The sequence below is a fragment of the Oryx dammah genome, unplaced genomic scaffold, assembly GCF_014754425.2.
Source record: "Oryx dammah isolate SB20612 unplaced genomic scaffold, SCBI_Odam_1.1 HiC_scaffold_19, whole genome shotgun sequence".
NCBI classification, from domain to species: domain Eukaryota; kingdom Metazoa; phylum Chordata; class Mammalia; order Artiodactyla; family Bovidae; genus Oryx; species Oryx dammah.
In genome coordinates this window covers 46,752,695-46,765,011 of record NW_024070203.1, presented here as the reverse complement: position 1 = coordinate 46,765,011, position 12,317 = coordinate 46,752,695, and the positions used below count along the sequence as shown (strand labels likewise).

Here is a 12,317-nt window from a genome sequence, read left to right as displayed (position 1 = left end):
CCTGTTACTCCAGGTGTCTCTTGACGTCCCACTTTTGCATTCCAGTCCCCTATAATGAAGAGGACATCTTTTTTGAGTGTTAGTTCTAGAAGGTCTTGTAGGTCTTCATAGAACCATTCAAGTCCTTCAGCAGTACTGGTTGGGGCATAGACTTGGATTACTGTGATGTTGAATGGTTTGCCTTGGAAACGAACAGAGATCATGCGGTCCTTTTTGAGATTGCACCCAAGAACTGCATTTCAGACTCTTTTGTTGATTGTGAAGGCTACTCCATTTCTTCTAAGGGATTCTTGCCCGCAGTAGTAAATATGAGTTATAGTAGAACATAAAAAAACATGTCTTCCTGAGTCACTGATTCCCTTGCTTCTGAAACAGTTGTGTGAAAGTGAATTTCCTCCACTCTATATGTCTGAGTAACCCTGGAGTTTATATTTTCTTTGTTAGGCAAAAGACCAACAACATTAGAGGCACGTTTCAAATGAAATAAGTCACTGAAGTCCAAATACAGAATAAGCCACATAATCTGATAAAGACTGGAGCCCAGGTCTTGTGGCCTATCCTGATGTAAAGTCTCTCTCCATGAGACACTTTATTTCCTGTACCCTGATGTAGATATGGTCTTGACCTGTAAAATTCTTCTTTCAGGATCCACCTACTTCAGTTTCCCTTGGACTGCGAATGGAAGAAATGATTTTCAACTTGGCCGACACTCATCTATTTTTTAATGATTTGGAAGTAAGTTAGGGTTCTTTTATATACTCTTCATGTTGTGTGTTTGGAAATGCATGATTGGACCTGAAATAACAGTGGAATATTATTTTTTGAACATATAATTGGAGTGGTGAGGTAACATAATTATTGATTATATGGTGATGTGTTTTGCCTTCATGGAATTTGTTTTGCTTTACTTTGGTTGTTGTGTTTCAAAGTTTGATTCTGTGGAACCATTGATACGGGTTAACAGTTGATGACAAGAATCTTTAATGTGAAACTGTGTTGATTATCGGAAGTACAGACTTCTCAGTTAGTAATCACTGTTGAGATGTGTTACCTTTAGTGATCCTTGCATATGTTAGATGTTATCCATGTCAGACTCCTGTCATATTGAGCCAGGTGCTTTTCTGTCAGGCTAGTCCAGCTGGTTGTATAACAGTTTAGTCAAGCCTCTACTCTTGGGATTGCCAGGATTCCTTATGTCAAGCTGCTGATGGTTTTATTTGTCCTTTATAGTTCAGGAGGAAATTTTTGTACAGTGGCTAGTAAAATGTGTTATGGGCAGTGACAAACATGCTGATCTTGGTTGGAAGCATTTTTCAGAATAAAGAATATTGGTTTTCATGTCTACACTATGAGAAAATATGCCTATTTTCACTCTCTCCTTGATAGAGATAGTTGTTTATTTAAATCTTGCTATTAAGCAAGCTTGTGGTAGGGCTGCCAAGAGGCATTAATCATCAGGTTGTTGTTTTGCTAGATTTTATAAATGTATGTTATTTCAGACAGGAGAAGAATCTGAAAGATTCAAATAGAACTTTTACTGATCAAAGTTAATTGGCAGCAATTGGCCTTTAAATATTTCCTGATGTTTCCCCTTTTCAAAATCAAGGAAAATGCACCTTATTTCATAGATGAGCCAAAATCATTTTAAAAATGCTAGTGTGTGACAGAATTTAAATGCGGTTTGTTCAACATCTGTCCTGTATTTTGATTTCTTTTCATCTGCAATGAAACTACTCACAGACGAATTGGCAACTTCCAGTGCAATGAAATTATTTAAATGTGCTTCATTTTTCCTCCCATTCCTTTAGTGAAATATTTATTTTTACACATAGAGTAAAATACAGATTTCTTTTTTTTTTTTTTTTTGGCATTTAATGTGCTTGCTTTCGTTAAGGAAATTATATGTAAGGCCTTACTATTTTTAAGGTAGAAATATTCCAAGGGGGAGTGACAATTTCCTAATTGCTTTAGAAAAGCTTAATAATCATACTTATTTTCAAAAGCTGTTTCTGATTTTTGGTTGTGATTCCCTTCATAAGAGAACAGCACCAAAAAATTCTATATTTTACTAATACATTAAGATTCCTTTCTTGAGTTTCCTTTTGTTTCCAATGATTCAGACTAGATTGATATATTGTCTTGGATTCAGCCTTGTTACTCTTACTGTTATTAATAGGTCTTAATAGCATCCATCAAGAAATTAGCAGTAATTTTCTATTGTTTTTAAACTCTACCTTCTTAAAAATGCCAAAGCTAGTCTGTGCAATGCCAGAACTATGTGGTAAAAAGTGAGAAGTTAGACAAAGTAATAACTTGGTGTAATGTAAGACAGAGAAGCTTCCAAACTCAGTTTGGATGTAATAGATTTTTATTTGTTTACTAACATTATTCATGCTCAACTATACAGAGAAGGTCTGAAATAAAAGTAAATATTAAAAGTCCTAGTTTAGGTGTGTGATGGATGTAGTTTTTTCATAAACCTAAATTTTAAAAAAGAACTAAGGATCCATAAAGATACTGAAATACCAGATTTTATTCTTGAGGACTTTTTCTTATAAGTCAGGTAGAAAACAGGATAAAGGACTAATTCAACCACATATAAAAATCAATAGTGAAAAATTATTTAAGCTTGTTAACTTTAACAAAGTTGACTTTACATTATTTTACCTGAGAATAATACAAAGGTGTCAGCAAAAGTATAAATGAAGGATTCACTTAGCCATTGCTCTAGATTTGCACAATGTTTAAAAAATAAATTGGTTCTTAAGCTTATTTCAATCTTTCATTTTATATTTTTGTAATTCAACAAAGCGGAGAATGGTTACTACAAGTAATAGTTTCTTTCAAACTAAAGAGTGAAATTATTTCCTGGCAAAAATAAATGTATTAGTTTAATACTCTTTAGAAAACCAAAATTATCTCATCAAGCAAAAATGATGTGGTAATGCCTGATTTCACACTCCAGTTAGCAGTGCACTGTGAAGGGGCATTACTATATTTTAATTACATGTTTTTAGCTTTTGAAGATCTAGAGTACAAGTAATGTTATGGAAATTAATAGTCTGTTGGTTAGCTTGACGTGTGATTTCTGAACTCTGATTGTTGACTGTAGCCTCACTTTCTTTTAAAATTTTAACCTTTTGCCAGCCTGACTGTATAATTTGGTTAGTTTGCAGCTGTGACTTATAAAAGATGCTGAATAAAGAAACACACTGTGAGGAGCTTCCAGTGACAATTCTTAATGTTATAAAATAGTTGCTTAATATGTTCATTAGAATATTACTTGGGAAATTTTAGATACGATTTTAAAGTAATTTACAAATATCTTCACTGTAATTTAAGGTGTTAAAAAGTCACCCGTTTTTAGTTTTAAAAATCTTGTCATCTTGCTTACTGACAATTTTTAATAAAAGCAATCACAATTTAAATTAATTCTGTTGACACTTAAGGAAAAAAAAAATAGTAGAAAAGAGAAATCTTGGTTTTTTGAGCCATTAAAAATACTTGACATGTGAAGGAACATGAGTGACAGAGAGACACAATTATCAAAGAAAATACTATTCCAGCCCTCCACCCTGCCAGAGAAGGGTTTAGACTTGAGTTCCATGCACTCCTGGCCTTCCTATGTCCACGTCTAATGCCCTCTGTATCATTTTACCAAAGGTCTCCGTGTGCAATCCTATGATGCTTATTATGGAAAGTCATTTTTTATGAATGACAGTATGAAATTGGAGGATTTCTTTTCCAGCTTCTTGAGTAAAGCCTGTCTCTTTCTGACTGAATGAAGAAAGAGCTCTTTCTGCTGGTTATTTATTGAAAGGTGATGGGCCTTCCGAATATGATAACATTTCATTTTAACTTGCCTTTTATTGGTTCTCCTACTGGATTTCTCCACAGTTACAGGAAGATATTTGATCAAGATGGATATAAGTCTAAAGAAAAGTAAGGCACAAATTTATGTTGAATTTTCTCTGTCTGTCTGGTGTTAAGTAGTATCATCTCACTGACATTACGGTTGCCATCCTAACTGATTTTGTATCAACATGGTAGCCTCTGAGACTCTCTCTCTCAGGCTACAGGGGTTGAGGTGGGGAAGCAGACGTGTAACAGAAAGTGGGGTCTGGCTGCTCGCTGCTCAGAAGCCAATAAAGAGGCCAGGTTGGTCAAAAGGAAAGCTTGCTTTAATTTCAGTGCTGACAACCGAGGGAAGGGTGGACGCGTGTCCATAGGCCGACTTCTCTCCACTGACAATCAGGGGGCAAGAACTTTCTTTTATAGGCTGAGGGAGGGGGCTACATGTAGAAACAGCACAGTCACTTTTGACAGTCTTCTTGAAACTGGTCATCGGTTGACTGATCCGCTTCATCTTGATTGTTTTAGATACAGCTAATCTTCAGTTCCTGGGTCAGTTTGTTTGCATTTCTTTGAGGCCGGTTCTCAAGAGTTGTGGCAGCTTATGTCGTGGCTACAGTCTGGTCACAAGTAGTTAACTTCTTCCACCTGGTGGGAGTTTCAGTATCTCTAAGACAGCTTACAGGATATCTTAGCCCTTGAGAAGGAACCAAAGGTCCTTGACTATGCTTAATGAGTACGTTATTATTATTTAGTCTCCTTAGACTATTTTCCTTCATTTTTGCGCCTTCTCACTTCTCTGATTAAACTTATTCTTTAGCTAGTTTTTCCCCAGGCGAAACGGCAGGCAGGCGACGGGGGGGGGGGGGGGGGGGGGGGGGGGGTGGGGGTGGTGGCGCGAGGACCATAGGGTCTTGCTCCATTTCAGAAGGACCTCACCTCTTGTCTTCAGGCTGTGCACACCATGTTCTCCTCGTCAAGGGTGGAGCTCTGCTGCAGCTTTCTCCCTCGCACTCCTAGTATGGTGGTTCGTTGAGACGGCCCAGAGGACTCTTTGGTGTCGAGCTCTGCAATGTGAATGCCACAGTCCTTTCTTGGGCCTTTGACATATGGACTCCTGTCCCAGGTCTGATTTTCAAAGCATTTACTCTTATAGCTCCTCGTTTTCATAATTTTTTATTAAGAAAAGGCCTGGGACTAAGGTTCAGATCTCAACAGACCTGCATTTGATAACTCAAAGACCAAGGAAGGGCACCATGGACAGCCTCTAAGTAATGCCACACTTGAAGTAAGCTGCAATAAATTTTCTTATAAAGGAAAGAAATTAATTTGTCCCTTGGTTTCATTATAAATTAACCTTAGGATAAATTAGAATAACTAGTATAAACTTGGATAACTTTAAAATTTAGGTTATTGTGTGTTAATTATTTTGATATCTTGTTAAGAAATTGATTTTTAGCTAGGAAAAGAATCTTCTCTCAAAGGAAGGAATGCCAATGCTAATTACTTTTGATCTGAAGTAAAGTGTTCTGTCCTAATGTTTATGCTTCTAAAAGTGGAAGAGCTGTAAGCTAATTTGCAAGTTGATTTTTTTAATAGAAAAGTATAATTCACCTAGAATTAATGGAGGAACAAAAATAGATTGAAAGATGTTCTATAGAATTTTAACAGTATTTTTATCTGCAGTTAGAGGTTTGATTGTTTTCTTACTTATACTTTTATGTGTATTTCAAATGCTCTATAATGTATACTTATTTCTTTTGTAGTCAGGGAAGAAAACAAACACTATTTTTTGAAAACCATAGATAATATTAAAAGACAAAATTATTTTTAACCAATAAAAAGTATTATTGCAGTGCACTAAGGAAAACCTAAAGAAATTAGCAAAGGACGTAAACAGATAATTCACAAGAGAAAAGCATTTGAATTTTTCAATATATATAAAGAAAAGACAAATGTTGGATTTCACCTTTAGTAATCAAAAATGTCAGAGTGAGTGTTCAGCCTCTTGCCCACCAAATTAGCAAAGATTTAAAATCAGTAATATAGTCTAGAGTGCACTGAGATGACCACTTATGTTAATGATAAGGATATAAATTAGTAGTTTTCAGAAAGGTGGCTTGATAATAATACATCAGAACCTTAATGTACTGATCCTTTTACTCAGTAGTTTCACTTTTAACTTCTGTTCTAAGAAAACAGTTATAGGCAGAGAATTGATAGAATAATAAACATTTACTGAACACCTGTCCTGTGTGACTTACATACATTATTCCACTTAATACCCTTATATTTCTAGGATAGGAGCACTGGTATTATCTCCTTTTTATAGAATATCCAAGAGAAGCTTAGAGTGGCTAAAACAAAATTTGTCTAAGGCCACACAGCTACTTACTGAGTGGCAGATTCTAACTCAGGTTCAATGCTTTCTAGAAATCCACTCAACTCCATGCTGTATCTCTCACATGGTAGTTTTTTTGTTTATTGTTTTTTGTTTTTTTTTTTTTACCAATAAAATATAGAAACACTTTAAAAATTCTAAAATAGATGAATAGTGATTAATGATACATCCTCACTGAGAATTGTTTTAAAACTGCTTATTAAATTTAGGGAAAATATTCATGGTCAATTCCAAGTTTTAAAAATAGACTGTACAGTACAGTATAGCCTTGATTTTAAAATGTATGGCAAATTATCTGGAAAGGCTACATACTGAATGAGTCCAACTATTTGACATTCTGGAAAAGGCAAAGCTGTGGATCAGCTAGTTGCCAGGGAGTGGGAGTAAAGAGAAATGAATTAGGTGGAGCACAGAAGATTTTTAGGGCAGTGAAACTATTCAATATGATTCTGTGGTGGTGGGTATAAACCCATAGAATGTGCTACACCAAAGGTGAACAGTAAACTGTGGGCTTCAGGTGGTGACAATGTGTCAATATAGGTTCATTAATTGTAACAAATGTACCACTCTGGTGTGAGATGTCAACAGTAGGGGACCTTATGCGTGTGTGGGAACAAGGAGTATATGGAGATTGTCATTTTCTGGTCAGTTTTGCTGTAAACCTAATATTTTTTAAAAAATTAAGTTTATTAATTTTTCTTAAAGTATGGAATGTTGAAGAAATTGGAGGGAAATTTTAAAAACTGCTATTATGAAACATAGGAGACACAGGCTCGATCCCTGGATTGGGAAGATCTGCTGGAGAAGGGAGTGGCAAGCCACTCCAGTATTCTTGCTTGGGAAATCCTGTGGACAGAGGAGCCTGGTGAGCTATAGTCCATGGGGTCACAAAGAGTTGGACACAACTGAGCGACTGAGCAGCAGCATGTAACTTTAAGTTTAGAAATGAACAGTCAGCAAAATAAATCATACTATACTGTATGATTATGATTTTAGCACTTATGACTTATTATACAATAACCAGAGTTAAATACATTAAAGTGTTGCCAGTTTGGATGTTTTTTTGGAGGTTATAAATGCTGTTTCTCTGTGATGCTCCAACACTGAGGCACTTCATTTACTAGCCAATATACATTTATTAATTGTTAGGTGTCAAGCACAGTTGTAGGTGCTGAAGATGTAGCAATGATTAAATCAAGGTTACTGCCCTCATGGAGCGTGCACTCTGGAGGGCAAGTAGGAAATAAACATCTTTATTGTAAATAAAATAGATTCAGGTAGAGAGATGTGTAGGAAGAAAATCAGAAGAGTAATTGGATAAGGGATGTTGCAGACTGGGATATCTTTAACTGAGATGTTTGGGAAGAGGTGTCTTTGAAGAGAGGACATTTGTAAAGAAACCAGGAAGGTGGGAAGAAGCACCTGGAACAGCAGGAAGGCATTCTGGACAGGGAATGACCTGTGCAAAGGCCCTGAGGTGGGAATACATTTTGCTTCTTCAAGAAATAAACAAGGTCATCATGTGGTTGGAGCAGAGTGAATGGGGGAAAGTTATAGGATCTGAATCAAAAAGGGCTTTGTAGATTGTAGTAAAGAAAGTTGGATTTATTTCTAATTGCAGTGGGAAGCCATTAGAGAGTTTTTAGCATGAATATGATAGACTAGTGTTTACACTTTTAAATGACTGGCCTGCTTATCATATAGTGAGGTCGCTCAGTCGTGTCCAACTCTTTGCAACCCCGTGGACTGTAGCCCACCAGGCTCCACTGTCCATGAGGCTCCACTGTCCATGGGATTCTTCAGGCAAGAATACTGGAGTGGGTTGCCATTTTCTTCTCCAGAGGACCTTCCCAACCCAGGGATCGAACCCAGGTCTCCTGCATTGCAGGCAGATGCTTTAACCTCTGAGCCACCAGGGAAGCCCGCTTATCATATAAGGAACTAGAATCATTGAGACCAGTTAAGAGACAGTTGCTTTTGGCTGAGACTGTAGCAGTTCCAGACATGATGAAAAGTTGGAAGACTGACATATAATTTGGCGAAAGCCCTGGCAGGATCTGCTAATAGACAAGATATGGGAGGAGAGAGAAAGTAGAGTAAAAGATGGCCACTAGCTGTTGACCTGAATATCTAGATGGATGGTCACCTTACCTGAGATGAGGAAGGGTGGGTTTGGAGTAGTAGTAAGATTGGGGAAAGAGCTATCCTCAACTCTTCTGAAATGAGCAGGTTAAGTTTAAAATACCTATTCAACATCCAGATCAAGAGGTTATGAACACGTAGGTTTGGATCTCAGAGGAGAGAAGCAAATGTGAAGGTGTAGTGGCGGGAGTCATAAAGGCATGAGATGATGTATCATCTCAAAGGGGGAAGGGTAAGAGGGTGTAGGATTGGGCATTAGACACTCAGAAACAGGACCAAGAAAGAAGAACTTGCAAGAGAAAGTGGTGAGGACTGTACAGTGAGGTAGGTGGAAAAGTACGAGGCATCACGAAGACCAGGAGAACAGCATTTCAGGAATGAGGAGTGCTCACTACTGTGTCAAGTGACTGCTGGATCTGCCCAGGATGCTGGTTGGTAGTGACTGCGATAAGCACCATTTCCTTAAGCAGCACATGTAAGCCCAGTGGAAGTGGGTTGAAAATAAAAGGAGAGTTGAGGAAGTGAAAACAGGAAAGATTGATTGCAGTTTCCACAATGACAAGATGCCAAAAGTTGGGCTGTATGTAGAGAGGATCATAGGATCATGGTGTGGGGAGGTTAGTTTAAAACAGAAGATACTTTAGACATGTTTGTCAGTTGGAGCAGTCCAATAGAAATGATAAATTATGTGGAAAGGAGAGGAAGCAGCAGAAAGTGTCAAGTCCTTGGGTAGCAAGAGGATAGGATTCAGAACACCAGTGACAGAGCTGGACTTCAGTAAGAAGGAAGGAAGGGTCGCCAGGTACAGATGCTGGAAGAAGAGGCTGTTCTCATTGTGAAAATACCTCCCTCATAGCTCATGATTTTCTGTCTATCCCTTTCTATCCTCCTCCATCAGTCCCTTGATGGCAGGGACCGTGACTCGTCCACTGGAAGCTTAAGCACCAGATTTGGTAGGTAGAAGGCTCTCCTATGTCTTTTTAATTTTTTTCCAAAATTTTGAAAGTAATAGTCTACAGTGAGCACTACTTTTAATAATTTGCAGACATTAACTTTTTAAAAGTAAATGTCTAATCACAAATCCTAAAAATAATTGAAATTGTCCAAGAGATGAAATTTTGATATTATTCTTTTTCTAAGTCATATTTTCAAAATGTGGCAAAACACAGTGGAGGTGTAAGAGGTATGATATAAAATGATATTCAGTGTAGTTCCAGTTTAAGTTTTTTTTTAATTGTATACACATCCAAAAGAAGATAAAAGATTTTTCACATTAAAAATGTTACCAAAAATAAATAAATTCTACAATAAAGGATTTATCTCTGGATAGTGGGCTTCCCTGATGGCTCAGTCCATAAAGAATCTGCCTCCAATGCAGAAGACTTGGGTTTGATTCCTGGATCAGGAAGATTGCCTGGAGAAGGAAATGGTAACCCACTCCAGTATTCTCGCCTGGAGAATTCCATGGACAGAGGAGCCTGACAGGCTGCCGTCCATGAGCTCACAAGAGTCAGGCACAACTTAGCAACTAAGCTACTACCAGTGGGCAAAGCACGACCGTAAACTAAACTATAAGTTCTCTTTATGTTTTTCTTTTCTGTCGTGACTATTTCTTATAATTAGAAAATCGTTGAATAATTATAATCAACTATTCCAACTTGACTCAAAGCCCTGCATTTATGCAGCGTGTTATCTTACAACTCTGGGCTTCCCTGATGGCTCAGATGGTAAAGAATTGCCTGCAATGCAGGACACCTGAGTTCGATCCTTGGGTCAGGAAGATCCCCTGAAGAAGGGCATGGCAACCCACTCTGGTATTCTTGCCTGGAGAATCCCATGGACAGAGGAGCCTGGCAGGTTGCAGTCCGTGGGGTCATAAAGAGTTGGACATGACTGAGTGACTAAGCATAGCACAGCACATCTTACGATTCTAGGATACTGGAGGTTAAACTTAAGTATTCATTCATTTTTTGAGGGACCCTTTTGTGCCTCAATTTCTTATCTTTAAAATTGGATAATGATAGTATCCTAGGGTCAGTATGAAGATTCAGTACATAAATACCAATTTAAATTTTTTTTTCCTTGACCGGACCATGCAACATGTGGTGTCTCAGCTCCCCATCCACCGATCAAACACAAGCCCCCTGCAGTGGAGTGGAAGTGCAGAGTCTTAACCACCTGACCACTAGGGAAGTCCCCCTCAAACACCTGTTAGGTGCATAGAACTAGCTCTGACACGCGGGAGGCACTAAGGAAGTCCAATCTGCTGTTCTTTCCTGAGTATCTTTGATGCAAAAATTGGAGTAGGGCCATGGAGAAAGAGGGGGTGGCTTAGGGAATAGATAGGGAATGAAAATTTTGAAATAATAAGTGGTTTGCTGCCAAAATTCCCATGTAGAATTCCAACAGAAATCACACTGGAAAAACAACAGAAATTCTGCTGATGTTCAGTTTGCAAATGCAGTGCACTCCTTTTGTTCTTTCCTCCTTTACGTTGTTCCTCCACCCCCAGTTCCAAGAGGGAAGGTTTCTTAGGGGCAGTTAAATAGGTCTTGTGTCTGGCTCCCCTCACCCTGTGCTGTCCCTTCATAGAAAACAAGGATGCTGGCTTCTTGGCCAAAAGAAATGTGTTTCTTGGGTTGTGCTGATTGCCTTTTCTTGTCCTCTTCTTGCCTCATGTTTTGAAGGCTGACTTGTGGGCCTTGCTAGTGGTGTCTGTGTCATAGAGCAGAGCCTTGCCGTGTGCAGAGGGACGTAGGGGGAGAAGCTGGCTAAAGGGAAACTCTTCTCACATCAGTACGGAGCATTGACCTTGACCTCTATCAGCACTGGACACTCAGTCTTCTTATCTCCAGGGTACACATGTAGGCAATTGAAATGGAGTGATTTTTGCCCAAAGCCCCTTGGTGGTGGTGGTGGTTCACTCAGTCGTGTCTGACTCTGCGACCCCATGCACTGCACATGCCAGCCTTCCCTGTCCTTCACTATCTCCCGGCGTTTGCTCAAACTCATGTCCATTGAGTCGATAATGCCCTCCAACCATCTCATCCTCTGTTGCCCCCTTCTCCTCCTGCCCTCAATCCTTCCCAGCATCAGTCTTTTCCAATGAATCGGCTCTTCACATCTTGATTAGGTAATAGTAAAGCTAAGACGGGAAAAGGGATTTCCTACCTCAGTATCATTATACAAACCTCTCTAGCCATGTCCCATAACCTGGCAATTTCTCTGCAGCAACATAAAGGAAATAGTGGCATGTTGATGCTGTCACACGCCATTGTCATATAGCAGATCCCATTAACAACATATTTTCTCCAATGTGTTATTTGTTAGCTTTGTTTATATGTTGTACTCTACTATTAGTTGCTCAAGCAACCTAAAATCTGTTTTGAAAAGGTTTGGAGGTAGGTGGGTAAATAGATTGCTTGATTGTTAGATGATGGACAGATGGATGTACTTGTAAATTCCTATTGTTGAGTAGACAGAAATATTATTTTAGCTGCCTCTGTCTATCTGCATTGCAGCTTCCCTGATGACTCAGATGGTAAAGAATCTGCCTGCAATGCAGGAGACCCAGGTTTGACCCCTGGGTTGGGAAGAGCCCCTGGAGAAGGGCATGGCAACCCACTCCAGTATTCTTGCCTGGAGAATCCTGTGGACAGAGGAACCTGCCAGGCTACAGTCCTTGGGGTCACAAACAGTTGGAGACAACTGAGCAACTAACACACATCCACATGTGCAGAGAAAAAGTGCTATAAATTTACTCATGCTTACTCCATCCTGGACACTGTGCTAGGCATTGAGGAGAAGAGATGAAATATAGTCACTGCCCTCAAGGAGTCAGGATGGGAGGTGGAGACAGAAAAGTAAGGGAATCGTTATATCACAATGAATCTCCACAGTGGTGGAAACATGTAATGATAGC

General features: G+C 38.8%; 1 protein-coding gene across 2 annotated transcripts in view; it reads left to right on the top strand.

Annotated features, from left to right (window-relative positions):
• The window catches only part of EYA1 (EYA transcriptional coactivator and phosphatase 1), a 186,067-nt gene that overhangs the window by 138,476 nt on the left and 35,274 nt on the right, over positions 1-12,317 (top strand). For both annotated transcript variants that reach the window (XM_040261367.1, XM_040261368.1), the window contains one exon: positions 646-735. In XM_040261367.1, the coding sequence (XP_040117301.1) occupies positions 646-735 (90 nt within the window). The remainder of the gene's footprint in view (positions 1-645; positions 736-12,317) is intronic.